Source organism: Ixodes scapularis, unplaced genomic scaffold (genome assembly GCF_016920785.2).
Source record: "Ixodes scapularis isolate PalLabHiFi unplaced genomic scaffold, ASM1692078v2 PGA_scaffold11__112_contigs__length_91849675, whole genome shotgun sequence".
NCBI classification, from domain to species: Eukaryota; Metazoa; Arthropoda; class Arachnida; order Ixodida; family Ixodidae; genus Ixodes; species Ixodes scapularis.
The window spans coordinates 30,795,182-30,818,398 of NW_024609837.1; the positions used below are offsets into that span (position 1 = coordinate 30,795,182).

At 44.0% G+C, this 23,217-nt stretch overlaps 1 protein-coding gene across 1 annotated transcript in view; it reads left to right on the forward strand.

Annotated features, from left to right (window-relative positions):
• The window catches only part of LOC8032317 (hyccin), a 38,318-nt gene that overhangs the window by 6,021 nt on the left and 9,080 nt on the right, over positions 1–23,217 (forward strand). Inside the window, exons 5-11 of the mRNA XM_029993691.4 lie at positions 4,827–4,871; positions 5,321–5,401; positions 13,298–13,416; positions 13,862–13,957; positions 15,806–15,940; positions 17,249–17,336; positions 22,023–22,182. Coding sequence (XP_029849551.3) covers positions 4,827–4,871; positions 5,321–5,401; positions 13,298–13,416; positions 13,862–13,957; positions 15,806–15,940; positions 17,249–17,336; positions 22,023–22,182 — 724 coding nt within the window. The remainder of the gene's footprint in view (positions 1–4,826; positions 4,872–5,320; positions 5,402–13,297; positions 13,417–13,861; positions 13,958–15,805; positions 15,941–17,248; positions 17,337–22,022; positions 22,183–23,217) is intronic.

Sequence of the window (23,217 nt, forward strand, 5' to 3'; positions counted from 1 at the left end):
AGATTTACGCTCAAAATCTGCATGGGGAAAATCATGCTCGGTGTCTCAGAGACATTTTTACTTGAGGCGTTATTTAATTGCTGCCATTTTTACGTAAACTGCCATAATCGGTTCTCCACCTGCTGCACGGGATGACCAGAGATGCGAGATTTGTTTTTGGCTCTTTAATTTTGGCTATATGGTATGCATCTATGTTTGTTACTAAGTTCCGTGTTGTGTATTCGTGTACTTACATCTGCTATGATGTATTAATAGATCTGTGTTAATTGATTTCACTTTAGGAGGCTCTTATCAAAATAAATTGAATCTGTGTATCAATTAAGACTGTCAACAATGCGTCTTTCTTTTTACCAATTCAATTCCCCCCCGGGAATGGCTGGTTTTTTCTTTGAGGAAAGGTGGCAACCCTAGGGGGACAGGGAAACAAAATTTTTTACTTTGGTTAGCTTCGGAGCAGTGTAGAGGAGGGTTTTTAAGGTGAGCGCAGCTTGCGGTACAAGCTCTTTGCAACTATGCGAGGGGTGAGTGGGCCATGAAACAAATCTTAAAGGGACCACGACACAAGATTTTCACTAGGGTTAACTTCAGCGCCCTATACAAGAAGAACCACGAGGTGAACGTGTTTTACAATGTAGACTCCATGGAGCAACCAAAGGAGTCAGCCATGAAACAGTGTATGAAGGGATCATGAAACAAGTTTTTTTTTTACTTTGTCCGACTTGAGTTCCCTAAACACGGGGGACAGAGATTTCCGGTGTCTGCAATATATGTCCTGTGAAGCGCTCCAAGGAGAGTCCTTAAAACAACTTTTAAAAAGATCATGAAACAATTTATTTCAACTGACTAACTTCAGCACTCTATAAAAGAGGGTTTGCAAGGTGAGTGGGGCATGCAGTACAGTCTCCATGCAGCAACCCAGTGGGGGGGCCATAAAACACTATTAAAAAACAATCGTGAAACAAATTTCTTTTTTTTTTTAATGTTTAGTTTTAGTATTTTATACGAGAGGCATGACGAGGTAAACAGGTCATACAGTATAGACTTCACGCAGGAACCAAACGAGGCAAATGAAGCAAGGTATAAAGGGTTCATGAAACTGTTTAAATGCATAGCATTCATAGGGCCAGCCCTTGGATTTATTTACTGCAAATATAAACTGTTATCACCAAATGCTCATTTTCTGCCCAAAATGAGCCAGGTGGTCCGAACCAGATGCCAAAGTTTCAGAACTGACCGTTATCTTATTTAAAAGTTGCAAGTGGGTTTCTGAAATTTTCAACGGGAAAATGGCTGCCGACGGATCTCAAAAATACACGAGGCTAAATGGTGCCAGTTACTGAAAACGGGCAAAAAATGGGCCCCATTTTCCCACTGATATTTTCAAAAAGCGTCAGAACTTTTATATGTAATGACAATTAGTTCTGAGATTTCGTTATGTGGTTCAGACCTCTAGATCTACATTTGGTCGGAGAATGAGCAGTGGGCGATGCACACTTCATTTTTACGCTGAAAAAAGCCCTGTAAATTTTTTTGGGGGGATACCTTGTACTTCTGGAGCAGGGACTTCCCTCAGTGTGTGCTCGACATCAAAACAAACTACCAAATTAAAATAATAATAATAAAGAAAAAAGAAAATGTTTCATTAACCACAGCTTAGTGTTTTGTGTGAACTATTCTGGGATTGGTGCATAATGAATGTGTGTTATGTCTGTCTTGCGTTTTACACACACTTTTTGCATAAAATATAAAACAAAAGTGAGTGGCCCATTTCCTATCCCCTTTGGAAAGCTGCCTTGGTGGCTGTGAGCAAAGCGCTGGCATACGGATACCTATACCCCGCGACAACTTTTCTTGGCAATGCAGTGGAAGGTACGTCCCGCGTCCCCTCTCCCATTTTGAGTGTGCGCAGGCTTTAATCCTCTCCCCGGAAAAGGGGGAGGAGGAAAGCCTGCATACACTCAAAATGGGGGAGGGGACGCGGGACGTACCTTCCACTCCATTGCCAAGAAAAGTTGTCGCCGAGTATAGTCGGCGGATTCGAATCTCGGCCGTGGCGTCCGCAATTTAAAGGAAGCTCATTGCGGAGAGGTTGCCGTGTCACTTAAGATTTCCGTTGCATGTCAAATGGTGTTCGAAATTAATCCTCCGTCCTCCACTGGGGCGTGCAAGACGCCCTTCATTGGTTTGGCGCACAAGACCCCCAAACTTGTTTTTCCCTTAGGGAGATGAAGGTTGCGTGCTCTTCACCTGTTAAGATGTTGTAGCACAACGAAAAGAGGGTTGCATGCACGCAGCATGCTCAGTATACAGGATACAAGGTGTGTAAAGTCAGCGTATTTGGTCTATCGTCTTGAAAATCTACCTTCGCAGCAATCATTCTTTGTTTGATTATTTGTTAGTTCATCTGACAGTGGCCTAATAGTTGCAAAGTGCAAAAATCAGATCTGGAGTCAAATATGAATCGAATTTAAGGGGAAACACTGGTCGGAGCTTTTTCTCTCAATTTTTGACTAAACCAAATTAAACTATGCATGCTTATGCAGTTTTTGTTGCCGATTTGAGATAGCTGGTTTTTCTATCAACCTGTAGTAGTACTCAAGATTATTACAACTTGCCCTCCTTTGTTGATGAGAACGGTAGGGAAAAAATTGCTCAACTATAAAGAATACAATGTTGGATGCACTTTTGAGGCTAAACCATTACCGTATTTACTCAAGTAATAGCCACACTATTTATGAACAAGGTCCTTGCGTTTACCTTACCGCAGAACACATATACAGCCAGTCATCGTGTTGCGCATAAATAACATAGCGAATAACTACAGGTTTTCCCGCTCATTTTAATCCAAGCGACGACCAATTTAATCTAAGTGCCACCTAATTTAATCCAAGCGCCACACAATTTAATCCCGGGGTCAATGACTTTAATCCACAATATATATATATATATATATATATATGCACTTATTGGGGGGGGGGGTCTTCAGTGGTTGTGTTTTGCTTACACATTTGGTAACTTAGAATAATTATTTATTCAGTTAGATTTTTGGAGGGACAACTGGTCATTTGATCACTATTGTGATTACCTGTAGTTACTAGTCCCACTATTGACAAAGCTTAATTGATATGTTGATTGCTCTTTATGTAACCTCGAGTTATTGTGGCACACTCAAATTTATTTTAGTGGGAGGGACGTTTTGTTTCACCTTTCTTATTACTCGACTTAACATTGCTACAGGTCGGATGATAAAAGTACAATTGCAATTTAGGATTACTCTTTTGATCATTTTGTGTTATTATTGCTCCAATTGATCTATAATAAACTCAGTTGATATTATTATTCCTCTTTAGATTACTTCAAGCTACTTTTTACCATTGGCCATAAATCCGAATTAAATGGTACGACACGACCACTGAAGACAATAAGTGCAAATATATATATTGTGGATTCAATTAACTGACCCTGGGATTAAATTGAGTAGCGCAAGAATTAAATTCTGTGGCACTGTGATTAAATTCGGTGGCACTTAAATTAAATTGGCCGTCGCTTAGATTAAAATGAGCGGGAAAACCTGTAGATCGAGAACACAAGTCTTCATACAAACACAATCTTCACTGATGGTATCTTCGCGCTAAGACGTTATCTCTCTCAAGTAAACCGCTGAAGTCACGCTGTCAATCGTGGTGATTGGCAAACCACGTGCTCTGCGGAAAAGCGAACCCTCAGGTTTTGTTCATAAACAGTGCGGCTACTACTCAAGTAAATACGGTATTAGTGGTTTTGCAACACATTGAACTTCAGTGTTTAATCTGTGGCCACCAGGTAATAAAACAATCGATCAATGAAAAATTTTATATGACTGTCGAAAAATCTGCTGTCAACATTGAATGCTTTGCACATTTAACTACATGTTGCAGAAAAAAATACATTTCTACCTGCACAGGATGTTGATATCCTCTCTGCAAATTTGCTAACAGTAAAGAATTTTGTGTTGAGAAAGCATATTTTTGGCATAAATTTCCATGCAAGTTCAGCCTGCATAAATATTATAAATTGATATGATGGCTCGAATATCGCTCTAAAAAATTAGGAACTTGACAGATCACAAGAAAATAGCTGCAGATTTCAAAATATTAATTTAAAAAAGAAAGAGAAATTGGAGAGTTTTTGGTGTTAAAGATTTATTTTCTCATGGCATTCTACTCATTCTAAATTTCTAATGGTTGCATATTGTCGCGGGCACAGCTGACCAAGTAGGCAGTGCGCTCATGGCCTCACGGTTATTGCGCTTGCCTTTCATGCACAAAGCCAAGGTTCGATGCCTGGCTGCGGGGACACATTTCTGTTGGCACTCTAATGTGGTGCTCTCGTAAATTTGAGAACCGTGTTGATGATTTGAGGTTAGAATGTTCTATGTGCCGGTCCTTCTACACCGATTGTTCCAGAAGCCCATGTGTGTACAAAAGGAGCTCCGCGTGGCAAGCCACTGACCGTGTGTCGGTCTTACGCTAGCGCCGGATTCTGACTCTTCGCCGACATCGTTGCTCGCTTACGACTCTGTTCTTTAACCCTTTGCTTTGGCACAAGTTGGCCTTAATTAAACCTTCAGTTTCTTCACCGAACGCCGTCTCGTCCCTTCACCTGTGACAATATGCCTATAAATTTGTTTTCAAGGTGACTATCGGTAATACCGTTGCATCTGCTGGAGCTTACCTTTTTTGACCATTCCTGTGTATTGTCTTCTCGATTTTGTTTTTTTTAAGCCACTTTATCTCATTCGTCTGCTCACTACCTTCTTTCTTTCTGCACCCCAATTCTTGTGCCAGGCCTTACGCTGTCTCGAGATTTTGCTGCTCGGTGCTTACAACTTGGTAAGTCTTGGCCACCTTTTCTTTTTTCTTTTTTGCTCTTAGACACTTTTGTACATTTAGATGCATACAAGCTTTGAACCTCTTTTAAATGAATAAACCATTCTTGAAACAAATTATAGGTGAAAATACAGTTGCCGACAGATTTTTTTGACACCCGTTGTTATCTGGATGTTCTCGCGGGACTGTCGCATGGGCCATAGACGTAACGTGTAACGGCGACCGCAGCTGCGAACATCATACTGCTCGTTTCGTAATACCTTGGGCTTGGAAAGGCGGGCTTACATGCTTTGGAGAGTGGATACAGTGCAAAGTCAGCGCTGCGTGTTTAGCGGAGGGCTATAGCACTTCGGTGCATCTGGGAACACACCTTTATAAAGAGCAAGTGACCTTCAACTTGTTAGCATCCGACAAAAACACAACATTACTTTTGTTCATTCTCGCTTCTTCAGCAAATCTTGGACAACGAGGGGAAGCCCACGACGAACACGTATGGGATCCCATCGATGAGCAAGCCTTCCATTTACCACGAGGTGTGTGTAAGTACAGGCAGCCTATTTTCACATCGGGACACGCACGCCCTCCGTGCTGCCGGTCGTCTGCCCCTGCGTAGTGTCATCCTCTTCCGCCAGCACCACCGCGGCACGGACACCAAAGTCACCGCCGTCGCTTCCCGCCTCGCTCCGCACTGCCACCATCACCGGTGATCGACGTCGTGCACTCTTGTCGGCGGTGCCGAACGATCGGCGATTTAAGCGAGACCAACGATGGTGTTTAGGATGAAGACGAGGTTGCGTTGAGTTTGTTTGGAACGGTTGCGTCTTGCGACCTTTGCGTTGAGGCTCGGTCTTGACCATGGTGTAAGATATGGGTGTGGATACTGCACGCATCACAGCTGACAGATAAAGTCCTCTCCTCGCCTTGGTTGCAGGCGGTGCCACCAGATGATTCTTCGATAATTGGCTAGTGATTGCCTGTCGCGGGCTTGGTTTCCTATGCTTCTCTAGGGGAGACATGCTTGTCTTCAAAGTTGTTTCCTGGCTGGGCCGCATCATGTTGAAGTTGACGCTTGCACTATGCGCGATTTTTAGGCACTGCTTTATTATTGACTTTAGTTTTGTGCCTCGACAATGGCAAGAAAAGTTTTATGAACGTGGTGGACCGGATAGATCTTTGGTGCAGTGTCCGTCGAGGTCGGAGCAGATTCGCCAAGTGGCAAGTTCATGTGCAGAGGTGCCGTGGCAACAAAACACCTTTTTGTTTGTTACTTTTTTTTTCCAGTTGCGCCGTTTGGTTGGCAGAATAGGCTACTGGGGCATGCACCAATAGGACTTTATCTCGTCGATCACGTTGCTGTGTGGTATGTCCACACCTATACACCAACTCAACTCACCTACGTCACGCCGCGGTGGTGGCGCGCCGGACGCACTTCCGCTCTGGGGCGGTGGGCAGAAGTCGCCTTGCCAGACATGCATTCCTGTGTTCCCTTGGAAGAAACGAGACAAAAAACCTGCCTTCTCGTCAAAATGCTGCGATGGGGGCTGTACCAAGAGAGTCTGGAAAGGTTTGAAGATCAGTTTTCATGTGTTTCTGCCCCCTCCGTTCGTCCGAGAACGTGGATAGCATCCGTGAAAAGGGCAAACCAGACGCTGTCGAACTACGATTGCGTGTGCGGGCCACAATTTGTGGTCGCCAGATGTATTTGCTTTGTTCCAACATGAACGAGAGAAAACCCCCAAGTTGTCCGGACCACTCACGGATTCAGTGCGTCTTCAAATTCACACGGCCGCCTGATCGTTCGAACTCTCGTCTGCTCTTTCAAAGTTGTCTGCTTTTTGTCGTCTGCTCTTTCAAACAAAAGCGGCCCGTAGACCAAACTGACCCGGTGATTGCAATAAGAAGTAATTGCAAGCCTCAAAAGACTTAAGTAGGATCGGTGTAAACAGTAGATACAAGATGTTAATTATTGGTACAGGTGGCCATCACCTACTTGTTACGCTTGGTCTGTTCCCGCTTCCGATTTTCAGTATCGACGTCGATCATCGCCGCTACCTTTTACACTTTTGCAGCACGAGCGACGTCGCGACCGAAAATAACTACAAGAATCTCATCATGGTTTTGGCGTCCATTCTGCAGCGTTCATGCGAATGAATCGCCGCACGTCAAACTATTTACGGAAAGTTTAGCGGCGTAACGAGCCTTGATAATTTCGCTCAGGCGATTGAAGTTGTAAGACCTTGCGATGAGGACGTAGAATCGACAACTCCAACGCGACAAAAGAGTATGCAGACTCGCACAGACGCCGACAACGTGACATTCGAATGGTTTGTTGACGCGGGACGCGGTGCTTCTTGCCCGTACTCCATTGCGCGTGCGTTCCAACTGTCGTCTGCTCTTTCAAACTTGGCTGTTCTTTGTCGTCAGTTCGTTCAAACGACAGCGGCCCGTAAACCAAACGTTGACCCGGTAATTGCGATAAGAACGAAGTGCAGGCCTCAAAACACTTTTGAAGGTTGGTTGGGGTAAGTCGGCTAAGTGTAAACAGATACAAGAAGTTGTTGATCATTGTTACCAGTGGCCATCACCGACTTGTAATGCCCGATTCTACTTGCGGTTTTCAGTATCGATGTTCACCATCTCAGCTACGGTCCACGCTTTTGCAGTCCGAGCGACGTCGCGACTGAAAATAGCGAGCAGAATCTCATCGTAGGAGTCAGGCTTTAGCGCCCATTCTGCGGCGTCCACGTGAAATGAATCGCCGCACGTCACATTATTCACGCAAAGTTTTGCCTCGATAGTTTAGCTGAAGCCGCTCAAGTAGTCAGACATTGTTAGGAGGACGTAGAATTAACAATTCCAACGCGAAAAAGAGCATGGGGACTCCCACCGACACCGACAACAACGCAATTCAATGGTTTGTTTATGAGCGACGGCGGGCTTCTTGCCCACCATCCACCGCGCATGCGCGGCGCCGGTGGCGTCCGCTAGGGGCGCTCCGGTTTGTTTGTAAACATGAGTTGGTGTATATATGTCTTACACCGTGGTCTCGACAGAGGTGTCAGCAGATGAAGCTGATGCTTCACCATAATGGCATAGTCATTGTGGGTGACGTTTGGTGTGGTGTCTACGATCGGGTCAGACCTGCACTTGTCAGGAAATCTTGGTTAGCCTGATTATGTCAGGAGATATCCCCAGGAAAATGTCTACTATAGCGTAATGAGATGGTTTCCGGATCAGGTACTTCTGAGGACAGTGGTAATAACTTGTTGCTTTCTGACGGACTTGTTCCGTTATTTGAAGACATGGTCTCGGTGAATTGGCAGTTATTTGAAAGACTCGAGGATTGCCTGAATACTGATTTTGTTGTTCTGTTTGAGCCTCGCAGTAGCTGACCGTTCGCAATAGACGACTGTTGTTTTCTCTATGAAAAGTTTTAGATGTTTTTTACTTCAAAATTCATGGAAGCGTTTTGGTTGGCACATCTGGAAATTGCACTTTTAGGGTGATGTGCTTTAAGCTAAAGCATCAAATTTTTTATTAATGTGCATTAGGAGCTGTAAACTTCTGATATCCGCTGACAACAAGCTCGCACCAGGTATTCTATATTCTTTTAAGTAGTCAACTATAAGAATTTTCATTGCAAGCCCTGCCGCCATAGTTGGTCTCACCTAGAATGTTGTGAGCATTTTTCAGCCCCTGTTAATATTTTCTATTTCGTTGGTTTTTGTTATTATTCAATGTTTCATGTATTTCTGGAACAGCAGAATTTACTGTGTTCTGTTCGTGAAAATGTGGGGTGTGTTCTTAGTGACTTTCCTGAAGACCTTCTCCAAACCCCTCTCTGCATGGGAAGTATTTTGGATGTCTGTTTTTGCACATGAGGACATTCTAGCTATCTATTTACTTGCAGATGTTGGGGGTTCTTGACAAATGCAGGTTTTCTCATGGGGAACATGACTGAGAATACTGTTAAAAGAATACATATAACAGCTGATTTCTACAGAAAAGTTTTTCTGTAGAAACCTTTTGAAATGAAAATTCAAAGGGAACTACTTCAGCTTTTCACATCTATTATAAGCATGGTTCCAGCTTTTTAAGTTTATAGTTTGTGAAATTCGGAGCATTTGTTTAAGGATTACAGTTTGAGAAGCAAACCTGCTGGTGTTTACTGGAGTCTACATCTGCTAAATTCGGAATTCTCAGATGTTTGGCATTTATCAGAGTTTAATTTTGTTTATTTTCAAGTCTCCAAGGTTATAATACATTTCTTTCTTCATTTCTGTCAGTTTCGATGGTCAGCATAAACCTTCGACCCATATGAATTTTTGATCAAAATTCTCTGCATCTAGCGAGTGCGTGTTAACAGATCAATTGGTTTCTTGAGTCCAGAAGCACCAATGATGTAATACTTGTATTTGATTTGTGTACTGCTAATGTCTCTAATGTATACAACCCGTGTCCTCTTCTTGGGCATATCTTCAACTTCTTACTTCATCAGCCACCAGCACAGTGCAGACTCCGTACACTAATTTATTCAATGATAATGATAGTGATCAGTTTGGCCAGACTAAATTTCAGAAAGGGTCTGTTGAGTCAGCACCTTGGCACAATGGCCTGCTGCCCAGTGTTGTCTTCTCGTGTGCATGTCTGTTTCAAAGTGCAGCATCACTCCACTCCAAAAGATGTTGGGGTTGTCATATTTGTTTGAAAATAAGGTGGTTTCTCATCTTTTCTCAAACAGCCCTCAACAAAGTTTTTTAATCTTTTTTTGGGGGGGCTACACACGAAAAGTTTATTGTCGCAATTTACAGGGGATGATCAAGCACAGATAATGTCTGGGTTCCAAATAGTGACCTGTGTTGAACCTGTGAGGGATGTTTGCAAGCTCAGACTCTCAGCATGGGCAACCTTAAGTTCAATCATGAGTTGTACCTTACCATTCGCTGTTCCCCTTCTGCAAATTATGTGATCGGCTTTGTGAAAGGGATAATCACTACAATGATTGGCTTTACTGAGAAGTCCTGTGGGATGATCGGCTTGGCATAAAAGCACTGCAATAAGAATATTCCATTTGAGCAATTATCAACTCGGCAGAAAGGTATACATGGAGACTTTGTTTTCCATCTTATCTTTTTCAAAGAGAAAAAAGGTTGCCAGAGCACCTATACTATGTCTGTGAAAGTAAAAACACTTGTAGACTTCCCACACAAAAATGTGATCGCATGGGACAATGCCCCTCTCGAGAAGACAAAATCTGGAGGTTTTGGACAAAATTCAGTGGTTTTACGTACCGAACCAGCAAAGGGCATCTGGCACACCCTAGCAGAAGACTGAGGATCCATTTCGACCACACGACAATCTTTCGATGGGGAAGCGAAATCCCGGTTATGCGGCCCTTCTCCGCAGTAAGCATCCGTCAGATTGCGGGCACCTCGCCTGGGATTCAAACCATCCACCTGGGGATCTATAGGCCGCCGCTTTGCCTCAGAGACGTTGAGGTGGCCGAGACTCCTTGTAATTTTCCGATCGAGGGCACTGAACATTTGTGGGAAAAGGTCTTGGTCACTTCGGTGGCGTTATCTTGACGTACAACATTTTTGGTAGGGGCATCGAAGAATTAAATTGGCAAATGGTACATCCGGGTCAGGCTGTGTGTATGTAGAATTTCGCTGCCTGGATGCTTGGCAATTCTGCGACTGCTTCTCGGCTTCGTAGTGGCTTCAGCTAGATAGTACTGCTTATGGTGGTAGTCAAGAATTTCTCTGCACTGAGCACAGATGAGATATCGGTTCTTAGTAAACTCTGTATGCCACTTGTATGCTCTTACCTGTTTTACAGCCCTTGACGGGTTACCTTAGCCAGTGCAGCGAGTTTACCGTAGAATACTGTGCATCCGCACATTCCACATTAAGCGCCCATTCCCAAATTTCTAAGGTCTGAGAAAATATGCACAGCAGATTGATATGTAAAATTGATGACTGGACAAGCGCCCATCCCCCATTTTTTCGTGATTATCTCTAAATTTTGAGTGGGCGCTTGTCCGGTATTTTGCGGTAGGCTTTTTCCAAAGTTGGCTTTGACTGTTGCCAAGGGAAACTCTTTCCACTTGTGTTGACCCCAAATACTTTTGTTGCAAATGTTTGTAGCGTGAGCAATTACCACCTAAAGAATATTGTTTGCCAACTTCATGTTTTTTAGCTGTAGATGGCCTAGCTTTTGCCATCAAGGTTCTTATCTAGTATGCTAGTTTTCTTAATGCACTGTGCTATAGTCTGGGGGAACACTGGTCTTGGAGCTTTCTTGCTTATTTTTTTGGCTAAGCTGAATGAAACAGCACAGGCTTGTTCAAACTTTTGTGCTAATTTCAAATATCCGTTTATTTTTTTAAATTAGTAGTTTAGTTCTGAGGATTATTATGATTAACCAGACTTTGTTTCCAAAAACAATACTAGTGAAAAACCATTTCTAAAAAATAATGTTTTAACATATGGTCAGACACTACAAGAACAACAGAATGTTGGAAGCACTTTTTAGGTTGAACCATTATTAGTGACTTTACAACACATTGAAGTTCTGTGCTCAATGTGTGGCCACCAAGCAATAAAACAGTTGTTCAATTAAAAGCTTTTCTATACTTATATTGAAAATTCTGCTTCCAGCATTGCATGCTTTGCACATTTAGGTACATGTTGCTAAAAAAGTTATTTCTGTCTGCCCTAGATGCTGAGATATCCCTCCTAAAAATTTTAAGGAGTTTAAAACTGCCGTTTTGAGAAAGTGTTGCTTTAGCATCAACTTCAGTGCAATTTCAGCCCACATAAATATTATAGTGACATAATGGCTCAAATATTAATCTTCAAAATAAGAAACTTGTCAGATTAAAAAAATAGCTGTAGATTCAAAATTGACATTTTCTGCAAGGCAGTTCTTTAGGAATTTTTCTTTGACTCCAAAGATCATGTCTCCCCTTAAGACTTTGATCCAGTACTGTACAATACATGGGCATGAGTTCTAAATGTGCCTCCTCTTTGAGTGTTTGTGCAAATGAAGCATGCTGCAGAACAGCCCTCTTGTGCCTTTTTTCTTTAATGGCCTTGCACTCAATTTCTGAGATGGAGCATAGGCTGCTAGTTTCTACAATATTTTCTGTTAACCCTTTTATGGGCAACTTTTATGAGACCCCGTGGTGAACTTTTTTTTGTTTCTCTTTCGTATGAAAATATTTTAATAAGAACCCTGTGCGAAGTTCTGATTTTTTCCACAAAGCACAAAAGAGGTGCCAGGGTGGGAAATACGCTTTGCATGGCCCAGCAGCTGCTCAAAAAATAGTCATACAATTTATTTTATTGTTGAAGAGAAAAACTGCAGTTGTTGAAGATCAAGTTTCTGCAACTCAATGCACTCTCTTCTTTCTGAAAGCTGTCTAGAAACAATATATTTGTTTCTTTCAAGAACTGAAGCTCCGAGAGCCGCGTGGGAGAAAGTTGCTGCTAGGCCAGGGGTTCTCAAACTTTTTTGTCTCACGGAACCCCAGGAAGCCTCAAAGACTGCCGCGGAACCCTCCCCGACCTCCATATTTGCCGACCGAGAAGCAACAGATGCACAATTGTAGGCAATTTTGCTTGTGTCGCTTCCCATATATCCCCACCATATCAATCGCAATGTCAGTACAAAGTGAGATGAAGGTGCTTTGCATGGTCCTGCTGCGCAGCCTGCGGCGTGGGGGGGGGGAGGAGGAGAGGAGGGTGAGGGGAGGGGGTTGCAATTTGGGTGTTCACGGAACCCATGAGACCAGCTCGTGGAACCCTTGTGTTCCCCGGAACCCAGTTTGAGAACCCCTGTGCTAGGCCATGGCAGCTGTACTTCCCACTTTGACAAATACCGAGCAAGTTGCTTGCAGCCAGTGGCGTAGCCAGGGGGGACATGCATTTTGCTGGATAGCACCAGTATATATATTTTTTCTTGTTTGACATTTCTTCTGCTCTATGGCGGCACAGTACAATGGTGGGAGTTCGCCTTCCCTTGAGCCCAGTACAGATAAAGCGTGAGTGAGAAGTACATATCCCACTGCCCATGAAAGGGTTAGGTCAAGATTAGTCTTCAAGCTTTTACAAGAAGCTTCCTGTAACCAGACGTAACGGTGCAAGTTACCGTCCAAATGCTACAACAATGACAAGACCATGTTTTTCACGTAAACAGTTACTTTATCAGATCCTATTACCCTAAGAAAATTGGGAGAGTTTGCATCTTTAAGGTTTGTTAAGGACTATGTAGTCACTCGGGTGACCTTCGCAGGCATAGAACAGCTTTTGTGTAGCTGTGACGGTCCAGCCCGTCACGACAGGCACCGGTTATTGCTTTGTCGCGATAGAAAAGCCGCGTGGTGCGAGCCGTCTTCTGACAAAGTATTCCGGTTTGGCTACCTGCAGCCTACCATGCTGCCGCAGCTGCAGCTGACGGAACACATGCTGAACAAGCTGGAGCATGGCGACAACAAGGTGGTCCTGGGACCCTACCCTGCCGTGGACTGTCTCAGTGCTAGCAATAGGTGGGTCTTGGGGCTCCTGGCCTGTTAAGATCCCTAGCCTATTTAGACTTTTGGCCCATTAGAACTCCTGGCCTATTAGGACTCCTGGCCTGTAAGGACTTCTAGCCTTTAAGACTCCTGATGTGTCAGGACTCCTGATTTGTTAGGGCTTCTGGCCTGTCAAGATTCCTAGCCTCTCAGGAATCCTGGCTTGTTATGGACTTCTGGTATGGATGTAGGAAATTTTTTTTTAAAAAAGTGTGTCTTATTTTTAAATTGTGGAATGCTCGAATGGACTAAGAAGAGGAGGTGGAGGAAGAAGTATTGAATAGTTGATAGTCAGCTCTGTATATGCCCTGTCCTGTCTGTGTGTAATTGTTTAATGTTCAAGCTGTTTCCTCGTAGACATGTACCAACTAGCTCAACTCAAACCGGTAATTCAGTGACATGGCATGTCTGCTTGCAGGTTGCAGGTAGCCATTGTGCTTTTGCGTGTGTACAACCAGGTCATCAGCACCATGCCCCAGTCATCTAGGGCTTCCCTCTGCAAGATGTGTTCCAGGTAAGATGGGCATCTCCCGTCCTCAGAAGCCAGGCTGTTCCAAAGGTCAAAGCTGCTGAACAGTCCAGCAGCAGTCTTGCTTGAATGCTCGAGGGCAGTCCACCTGCTCTCTGGCATTAGAATAAAGCGGCATGATTTAAAGGAGTGGCTATACCTGTTTGCACCTCAAGAAAAAAAGAAGTCTTGCTCTATGTTCATGTGCCGGACGAAGTAGTTTTTTCAAGATTTGGTTGTCGGAGGCAGAAGCGATGCTTTTGGCGTTTCAAACGTGTACGGCTTGATAAAGCAACGTATATCTCATCTAAAATGAACCTACATATATCTCAATTTTGAGCATAAAGAGGAAAATTAGTAATGCGCTCCGCGAGAAGCCATACTTTTTTTACTACGATTCTCGAGGTGAAAACAAGTATAGTTACAAACGCGTGAGTGGTGAATAAGCAAATAGTTGCAGTTCTTATTAGCAGACTGCACGTATTCTAATACTGCGACTTTGCGGATATGCAGCAGCACGGGGCCCTGCTTGTCTGGTAGTTCCCTTTTCTTCAGCGACCTTTCCCACTGCAACCCTCAAGCAAAGCGAGGGAGGAAGCAGAAGCACCCACACAAACATCAGATCACTCTGGAGCAGAAACTAAAGAGTGTGCAGAAAAAAGACTGCTGAACCCCACACAATCTCACACATTCTTGTTCTGGTCCCTTCGCACAGACAAACACCTCGTAAACACGGTGGTGGTCTTGGCTTGGCCTGTGTTGACTTCGCCTGGCTTGACTTGGCTTGAATTGGCCAGTGGCCCATATTCCCGCGCATAGTACGCTGTTTTTCTATGGCGTGCTTGCACAAAGGCGATAAAAATTGCTTTTTGTGTCTTCTATTCCCCCCTTCACGTGGCCCATTAGCTTTTAAATTCCCTCGCGCACCCCCACATATTTTCCGACCGGATCTCCTGCTTTGAGCGGAAGGGAGGGCTTTCTTCAGACTTGTGTGTCTTGTGGCTGAACTTGATTCCGAATATGACGCAGGTGCGTTTTGAAACATGTAAATTCAAAAGAAAAAAGCAAAAAAACAAAACAAATTGCATTATATTTGTGCAAATACGGTATATTAATGTTGATTTATGTATGATACAAGGTTCTTTGTGAGCTAATACAGTAGGCATTTGTCAAGGTGTGATGTGTATGATAATTTTTTACGCTCATATTAGGCACTAAGTAAGGACTATGCACAGCGTGCGGACTATGCAGCGGCTGTAGACTATCGAAGCAAAATCTTTTTTTGGGGGGGGGACCCGAAACTTGTCCTTGCGGTCTATAGTACGGAAAATATGGTACTACCCTTCATTGCTTAAGGCGCTCATTACATCCAGGTTTAGCTTGCTAATTCATTCTTTAAGTTTACACTAGCATCATCTTTAGGAGGTAGCACCAGACACTGCAAGAAATATATTTTAGAGGTGGTGCCAGTGGTCGCCACATATCCTTTATGAGCATTGTATGTTTCATCTTTACTCGTCGTCCACTGTCTAAATTTTCATGGATAAACAGTACGAGCTCAGTTGTGAATTGCTTAAAGTAATGGACTCAATAATTTTAGGCGTCCTTACTGGCGGAATTATTTTTTTTTTTTGCTACGCCAGAAACAGTTGTAATTTAAAACTCAATTTAAACATACTGACGGGGCTGCATAGCGCCATTTCTCAAGAACCCGACAAGGGTGCGCGTAATTTGGGCGTGCAGTGTGCATATTGGCTTCTTCGGCGATCCCTTCTCCTGTCTGGCTCACACCCTGTCTTAGAGCCAGTCCGTGGAAACGCAGCACCAACACGATTTTCTCTTCCGTTTGTCGAGGTTGGTGAACCAGGGCTCGTCTCATGCCAGCCGACGCACATCCTTTGAGGGAACCCTTGCCCCTGCCTTCCTGCCCAGAGTCTTTCTCAGCTCACAGATTCTCCTGGAAATGCTACAAGCCATCTATTTCTCCATGTAAGTGGGTTTTCACATGCTCTTTGTTAATAGGTTTGCATGTTCTTTATGAGAGTAGGTTTGCACATGCTAGGGTGCATGGAGTGCAGTAGGTCCACACAAACGAGCACAAACTTACTCGCATGTGCTCCGTACGAGTAACTTTGTACTCTCTTCATGCCAGTAGGTTCGCACATGCTCCACATCAGCACGTGCAAACCTAAGGGTAGTTACCGTATTTACTCGAGTAATAACCGCACTGTTTATGAAGAAAACCTGAGGGTTTGCTTTTCCGCAGAGCACGCAGATGGCCAATCACCGCGATCGACAGCATGATTCCAGCTGTTTACAGGACAGAGATAATGTCTTTGTGCGAAGATACCATCTGTGAAGATTAAATTTCTATGGAGAATCGTGTTCTCCATTTGGTTATTCCCTGTTATTTATGTGCAACACAGTGATTGGCTGTATATGTGTTTTGTGGTAAAGCAGACGCAAGGGCCTTGTTCATAAGTAGTGCGGCTATTACTTGAGTAAATACGGTAATCTCGGAGCAGTTTTGACTCATGGTGTGTTGTTAAGTGCCACTAATGTTTTTATTTGATTAGAGAATACATACAAGTGATGTTTGACTACATTTCCTAACCTAGGGTAGCAGTAATCTGGCAGCGAGCTAAAGTGCCCCGTGTTTCACTTTTATTTTTTTTAATGTAGTCTAAGCTCGTAATAACAGACCTTGATTTTGACCGAAATTTCGGTCTGCTGTAAGAGCCGTACGTTGTATGCAGATATGAAGTTGAGTCAATGGTATGTAAAGGAAAACCGACCAAACTTCACAAATCGGTATGTTATATCCAAATGTCTGTTGTAACAAGGTATGTTGTAATGAGCTTAGACTGTATCTGGGTTAGATACTACATCTAACCCCAATGTTGTAATCATGACTGAGCTGGGGGGCCCAAACGTTAAAACCTCTGACCTCAATGTTATAATCTTGACTGTGCTGGGTGATCCAAATATGATCAAGAAAAAGTTCCTTTGCACTTTTTTTTATCATAAACACTTGCACAGCACCATTGGCTTTGTTGGACAAACAATTTGGGAAGAAGGAAAGCCTTTTCCCGAAATGTTTGCCCAATAAAGTCCGCTGTTTGAACTCTTTTCCATGTTCTTGACTTTCTTAGTAAAAACTATATATGAATACATTTAATTTTTTCCGGTTCTTTTGTTAGGAATGGAAATAAGAAGGAAGTGCTTCTATGCCTTGTGAGGCAAAACATTGACCGTCCTTCTTGTGTGCACTCTCTTTTTCTGTCCAATGGCTGCTAGGTTCAACGGCCTTTTCAGTCTAGGACACCAGGCTCTGAACGACATCCACCGGCGTGCCATGCAGAACATGTTCACCGACGTGCTTCTGGCAAGTGCCTCGCTCTGCGCCATTTTGTGGCTTACAGTTGCTTGGTCTTGGGCAGTTTATAAGTCTCGGTTTTTAGTAACCACCTCCAAGAAATGTGATAAATGTTTGCAAAATAATTTGTCTCACTATTTGGTAAGTGTATTATGCTGCTAGAGTTTGTTTTCATTTATGTTGTTCAGTAAAACCTCGTTAATATGTTTTTCAGGGATTGCAGAAAAAAACCGCATCACCCGGGAAAACGTAACAACCGATAATGCTGTTGGTGGGGCTACAGATGTGACGGGAAGCAACCCTCACACTGGGATTTTCTCCAGAAGGACTTTGGGGGTTCGGAGAACTACCATGTTAGTTACCATATAGCTGGGCATTCTTTTTCGGCACAGTTGTTTAGAACTGGCAGTCAACCTATACCGTATCTACCCGATCAAAGCGCAACCACGATTGCTACCTCGAGGGGCAACTTTTCGTATTGCTCAGTGGGGAAAACAGAACCACGAATGTCGCGCGAGGCTAATAGAGAAATAAAACGGTCCCTTTATTTTGCTAGAAAGCGTTTCCGGCATGATTTCTGACAACTGCACTCATTCACGTCGAGCAGCGGCCAAGTTTTTCTCAGCTCTTGCTCCACTCCCGAAGTCGAAACAGGCGTCACACGGAGCCCACCGCATCGCCATCAGTTCCATCAAAACTTCCGACAGGAACGGAATCCGTCAAGATCCAAGAACTAAAACACGCGCTAGGGACTAACGCGTTAAACTTTGAAATCTTTGAGCTGGTTGGGCTATGCTATACGGACTCTGATCGTGCCATTGCTCGCTTGCTAGCCGCAATGGATTCGAACTGATTCGGATTTGGATTCGACTAGATAATTTAAAGAATCCGGCAGAGAGGCAAACAGTGCCAACAGAAGACCGAAAATCTGCTGCGCGCAACCCAGGAGTGTGGGTTCGGGAGCGCCGAGGGGCAGATTTTGGACGTAACAACCGGGAAATCACACGTAACACTCAAGAAACAAGTACATGTATCTCAATAGGAGTTAAACGGGACCGGCGCTCGTAAACATAACAGCCGGGAAAACGTATCAACGAGATTCTACTGTATTTATGTTCTCCCGAATTAGATACAACAGGCTCATATTTGTTCAGTATTGGTGCCAATGCATAGGAAATACAAATGAAACGGTACATAAAAATCACACATTCTTTGATAGAGATCTAACTGCAAAGCTTGTCGTTCATATTTTGCTGAAAAACTGACTTTATCCAGAGTTGCTTAACTGTGGGGGAATCTGTAGATCCTAACCCTACATTTGGAGCCATTTGAATCCTTGTTAATATTAATGAGATGTTTTTGCGAGCAAAGGGTGAAGTACGTTTCCACAGAATCTATTGCGAGTTGTCGCTTCTGCGACCTTTCCGACCCTACATGGGGTGGGTTGACACGGCACATTTGCAGCCATCTAAGAACCACGGACAAAGTGGACATTAACAGATCACTAAGGCCTACACTTTGCAGCGATGTAGCTTCTGTTTTTACCCGATTCTAAGACAACCATTCTTTTAAGAAACATGGCCATTATTGAAGGGACCACCAACTCTGCCTATACGTCGAGAGAGGAAGAGCGTCTGTCTGTCCACTTGTATTGTGCAAACATTCGAATTTCTGAATACAGTCGCCGACTGATTTTTCGAACTCGGAGGGGCCCCGAAATAGTCCAAATAATCAAACAGTCCAAAAATCGATTTCAGCCAAAATATCGAATTTCTGTGCATATTCCACTGTTATTGGCCACTTTTCACTTGCTTCATATCAATTTGAAATTCTCGTGCAACTTCCGCTTTATGTTGTTCCTTTTTCACTTGTTTGTTGATCTGTTTGATCATGGTGCTGTGCTTTGTTGGCGCCTTCCTTGGCACAAACAGCGAAGTTGAAGTTGGCGCCACTTGGCACTATTTGTAGACAACGTTTAGTCCACCAAGCTCGCTTCAATACTGATCCTATCGGCAAAAAACCTTCGCACTCAAAGACAACAAGAACGGCAGACGGCCGCTCTTCTCACGGTCGCACTCGAAAAACACGGACCACGAGTAGAACTCGAAGAGCCATAAGAGTGGGCAGGTGGTGGCCATGTTGGCTAGAGCAGAACCAGAAAACCAGACTATAGCCTCAACCCAGCTTGTTTATTGCGTAGGACGCGGTATCCAGGCTACAGGGCAAAATCAAAACAACCAAAATGGTGGTGACTAAGCTAGTGCGCTATCACGTCAACTGTTTTGTGGTTGTTAACTGAGGAAATCACGCAGATTATGTCAGAAATATAGAGCAATAAGCTTTGTGGCGTCCGAAATTTCGGTCAGTGTTATACATTAACTCTATGGGGCTAGTGACGTATTGGCGAAAACATCCGAATAATCGGACGTGTCCAAAGAATTGGCGTCCGAAAAATCTGTCGGCGATCGTAGTAGTTTTGAATAATACACTATTCGATGTTCGCTTCGAGATTAACTGCGACATGCATTCTTTTCGAAGTGTAGATCGCGGCGGGAAAGCCCCGTTGAGCACGGTTCTTACTGAGCGCTGGTGTACTGCAGAGAAGCAAAACCTGCAAAAGCAAGGTCTGTGGGTGTTGCTTCAGTGCTGTACTCCGGTGCTCGGTAAGAAATGGGCTGAATGGAGCTAAACCGCCGTGATATGAATATTGCACCCGCATGCTTTGGAGAAAAGCACTCTTTCAAAGTAGGATGGTGCACGTGCGTGCCTGGTTTATTTAGAAAGAACCGAGAACTTGGTGAATGTTAATATATTAATTGCAGTAAAATTTAATTAAACTGTATGGCGATTATGCAAGTATATATTAGGCAGACATGTCCTAGCTAACAACCTGCATTCATCATTTGTGATTTTTTTTTTCTTCAAATTTGGGATTGAAGAAGGGTTACTTGCATAGAGCAAGAAAATTTATAAATTCACTCAATTAGGTATAGCTGAGCATCTCTATAGGCTTAATTTTATGTCAAATCTGTCATGTACTTTCCACCCCATTGCAGGCATTAAACTTTCTGAGGCCATAGTCCGCAAATATTGTCGGATCAAAATCAGCTTAGAAGTGAACAAGTATAGGCTTGCAAACAACTTCCATGCATTCAGCTGGGTTTTATTTAAGCATGGTGCAACAGTAGTGAAAGGCTTAAAGAAATTGTTTGATATTCGCTCCGAAAATATTCACCCAATACCACTATTCGCTCTGAATTCGCTTTGATCTCGAAATCCTCAACACGCACGTGCCTGCCATCCGCACACTACATTGCATTATGTCATATCCGCGTAGTAATGAGACACTACAGCCCGAATACTCGTTGGTATATTTTCCAGAACATCAGAGTCTGGCTTGCGCCATCAGTCGCTCGCAGTTCTATGAGTTTGCGTGCTCAAAGATCACGCGACACTCGCAGGCAAACCAATCTTCTTCTGTTCGTGCACGAGTGGCGCTGCGCTAGACATCACACTCCTTCCCCCTCAGATGCCGTCGCCGTATCTTTGAGGAGGCCGCCTTTGACGTTGAGGCCTAGACAAACCCGTTGTTTTAACCACGTCTGGAACAGGAAGGATGTCCGATTGAGCGTCTGGGACCTCTTGCTCCTCGGTTGGTGCAGGTCCCTCAGTGGTCGGAATGGTCCACTGTGCTGGCACAGCTTGTAGGCCATTATTAATATTTCGTGTTGCAGAGGATCCCGTGACCAATTTTTCCGAAGAGTCTGTTATAGTGTTCCTTATGTGGTCTTCATGTCACCGTACCATACCTTGTTCTGTTTTGATGATCCAAGAACGAGGTCCCAGTCTTCTTAATATGGTTCCTCGGATCCACGATGGCTTTCCAGCGAAGTTTTTGATATACACTTCTCGGTTAGCCGAAATATTTCTTGGGGACGTAGTTGACTCCTACGTCTCCTCATCCCTCCCTCTGGCTTGTGGATGTAGTAGAGTGATTGCGGTTGACAACTCATGACCAAACATTAGCATAGCCGGAGTCTTTCCTGTTGTGAGACTAATCGTTGTGTGCTGTTTCAGTAGAAATTGGGAAAGTCGGCACCATAAACTTCCTCTCTTGTCCTTAGACAACGCCTGTTTGGTTTCATACACCATCCTTTCCGCTTGACCATTGGTCGCCGGATGATACGGAGAACTTGTGACATGACGAATTCCGTTATTTTTAAAGAACTGTTCGGTCTCGTCTGACACTAATGACGTACCATTATCGCTAACAACCTTGCGTGGTACGCCGAACGTTCCGAACAAGTTACGAAGTTCCTGAATCAGTGAGCTGGAGCTGATACTTTTCCTTTGATGAACTTCCAGCCATTTACTGAAGGCGCCAACTGCTATCAGCAACATTTTACCTTCAATGGGACCAGCGAAGTCGATGTACAGTGTATCCCATCCTTGTCGCCAGTGTCGTATCCGCGTAGTAATGAGACACTACAGCCCAAATATTCGTTGGTATATTTTCCAGGTCATCAGAGTTTGGCTTGCGCCATCAGTCGCTCGCAGTTCTATGAGTATGTGTGCTCAAAGATCACGCGACACTCGCAGGCAAAATGATCTTCTTCTGTTCATGCGCGAGTGGAGCCGCGCTAGACATTACACATAGGTTGTTAAAGTTTCTCTCCATCACTCCCCAACACATAGATGACCAATGCCATCAAGAACTCCCTGGACGCCGGCCAGAGCGGCCACCCCGGGGAGGGCCCCATGGGCATCAGCGTGGCCATCTCCCCCACTACCTCCACCACCACCGTGTCCAAGGCCATCATCACCAATGCCTCCTTCAGGACCAAGAAACTGCCAGGTGTGGCATCCTTCCTTCCCCCTCTGTCACAAGTGCGCCTCTGTGTCACAAGTGTGACCTTGTGTTGCAAGTGCGTTTTTGTGTCACGAGTGCCACAAGCACAGCTTTTTGTCACAAGAACACTGTTTGTGTCACAAACACCTTTCATTCACAAGCATAGAGTTTGCTCCACGACTGCACTTTTCTGTGCCATAAGCATATGTTGCATCAGAAGCATGCTTTTGTGTCACAAACAACGAGCGCAGACTTTTTTCCACAAGTACACTTTTTGTGCCATACACATGCCTTCGTGTCACATGTATGTCCTGTCATAAGCACAGTGTTTGTGACAAATGCTTTTTTGCCATGTACAGTGCAATGTACCGCTTATAGCGATCAGTTTCTAGAATTTCTAGACTGGAAATAATCAGTTTCTAGTCCAGATACAACAATTATTGGTTTTAACGATTGAAATTTCGGGTTTTCTCATTTTCATTATAAGTGGGTTGCACTGTAGATGCCTTTGTTGCAAGCACACCTTCCTGTAACAAGTACCCTTTGCACATACCTTTGTGTCACAAGCACACCTTGTCACAGAGTTTCTGTCAGAAGTCACTTTTGTACCATCAGCACTCTTTCCCACCACAAGCATGCTTTCACATGCTTGTGACACAACACAAATAACAGGCATTATGGCCTTGTTATCTGGAGGTGTTGCTGAGCTACTCCCTGCACAAAGGAGGAGGGTTTCCTTTCTTGAATGAAAAGGAGAAATCGAGGGGCCATTCCTCTTTTCTGGCTCTGCATCAAGGCTTTTAGACACAACAGGGGGGCTGTTGTCAAGCGTTATGGTTTTAGATTGCGAGTTGTTTAGTTTTAGTTGCGGTGACTCGTGACTTGGATAATACTATTGGTTCGCTTGGTCACGTACAACTTCCTGCAATCCTTCTTAGGCACGGCCCCAAAAAAACGGTGGCAGCTGGCCTCACTGACTTGATTCTGCTGCGTGGCTAGAGTGACGTTATTCCGAAGCATAATTTATTTAGTGGCTGCGTC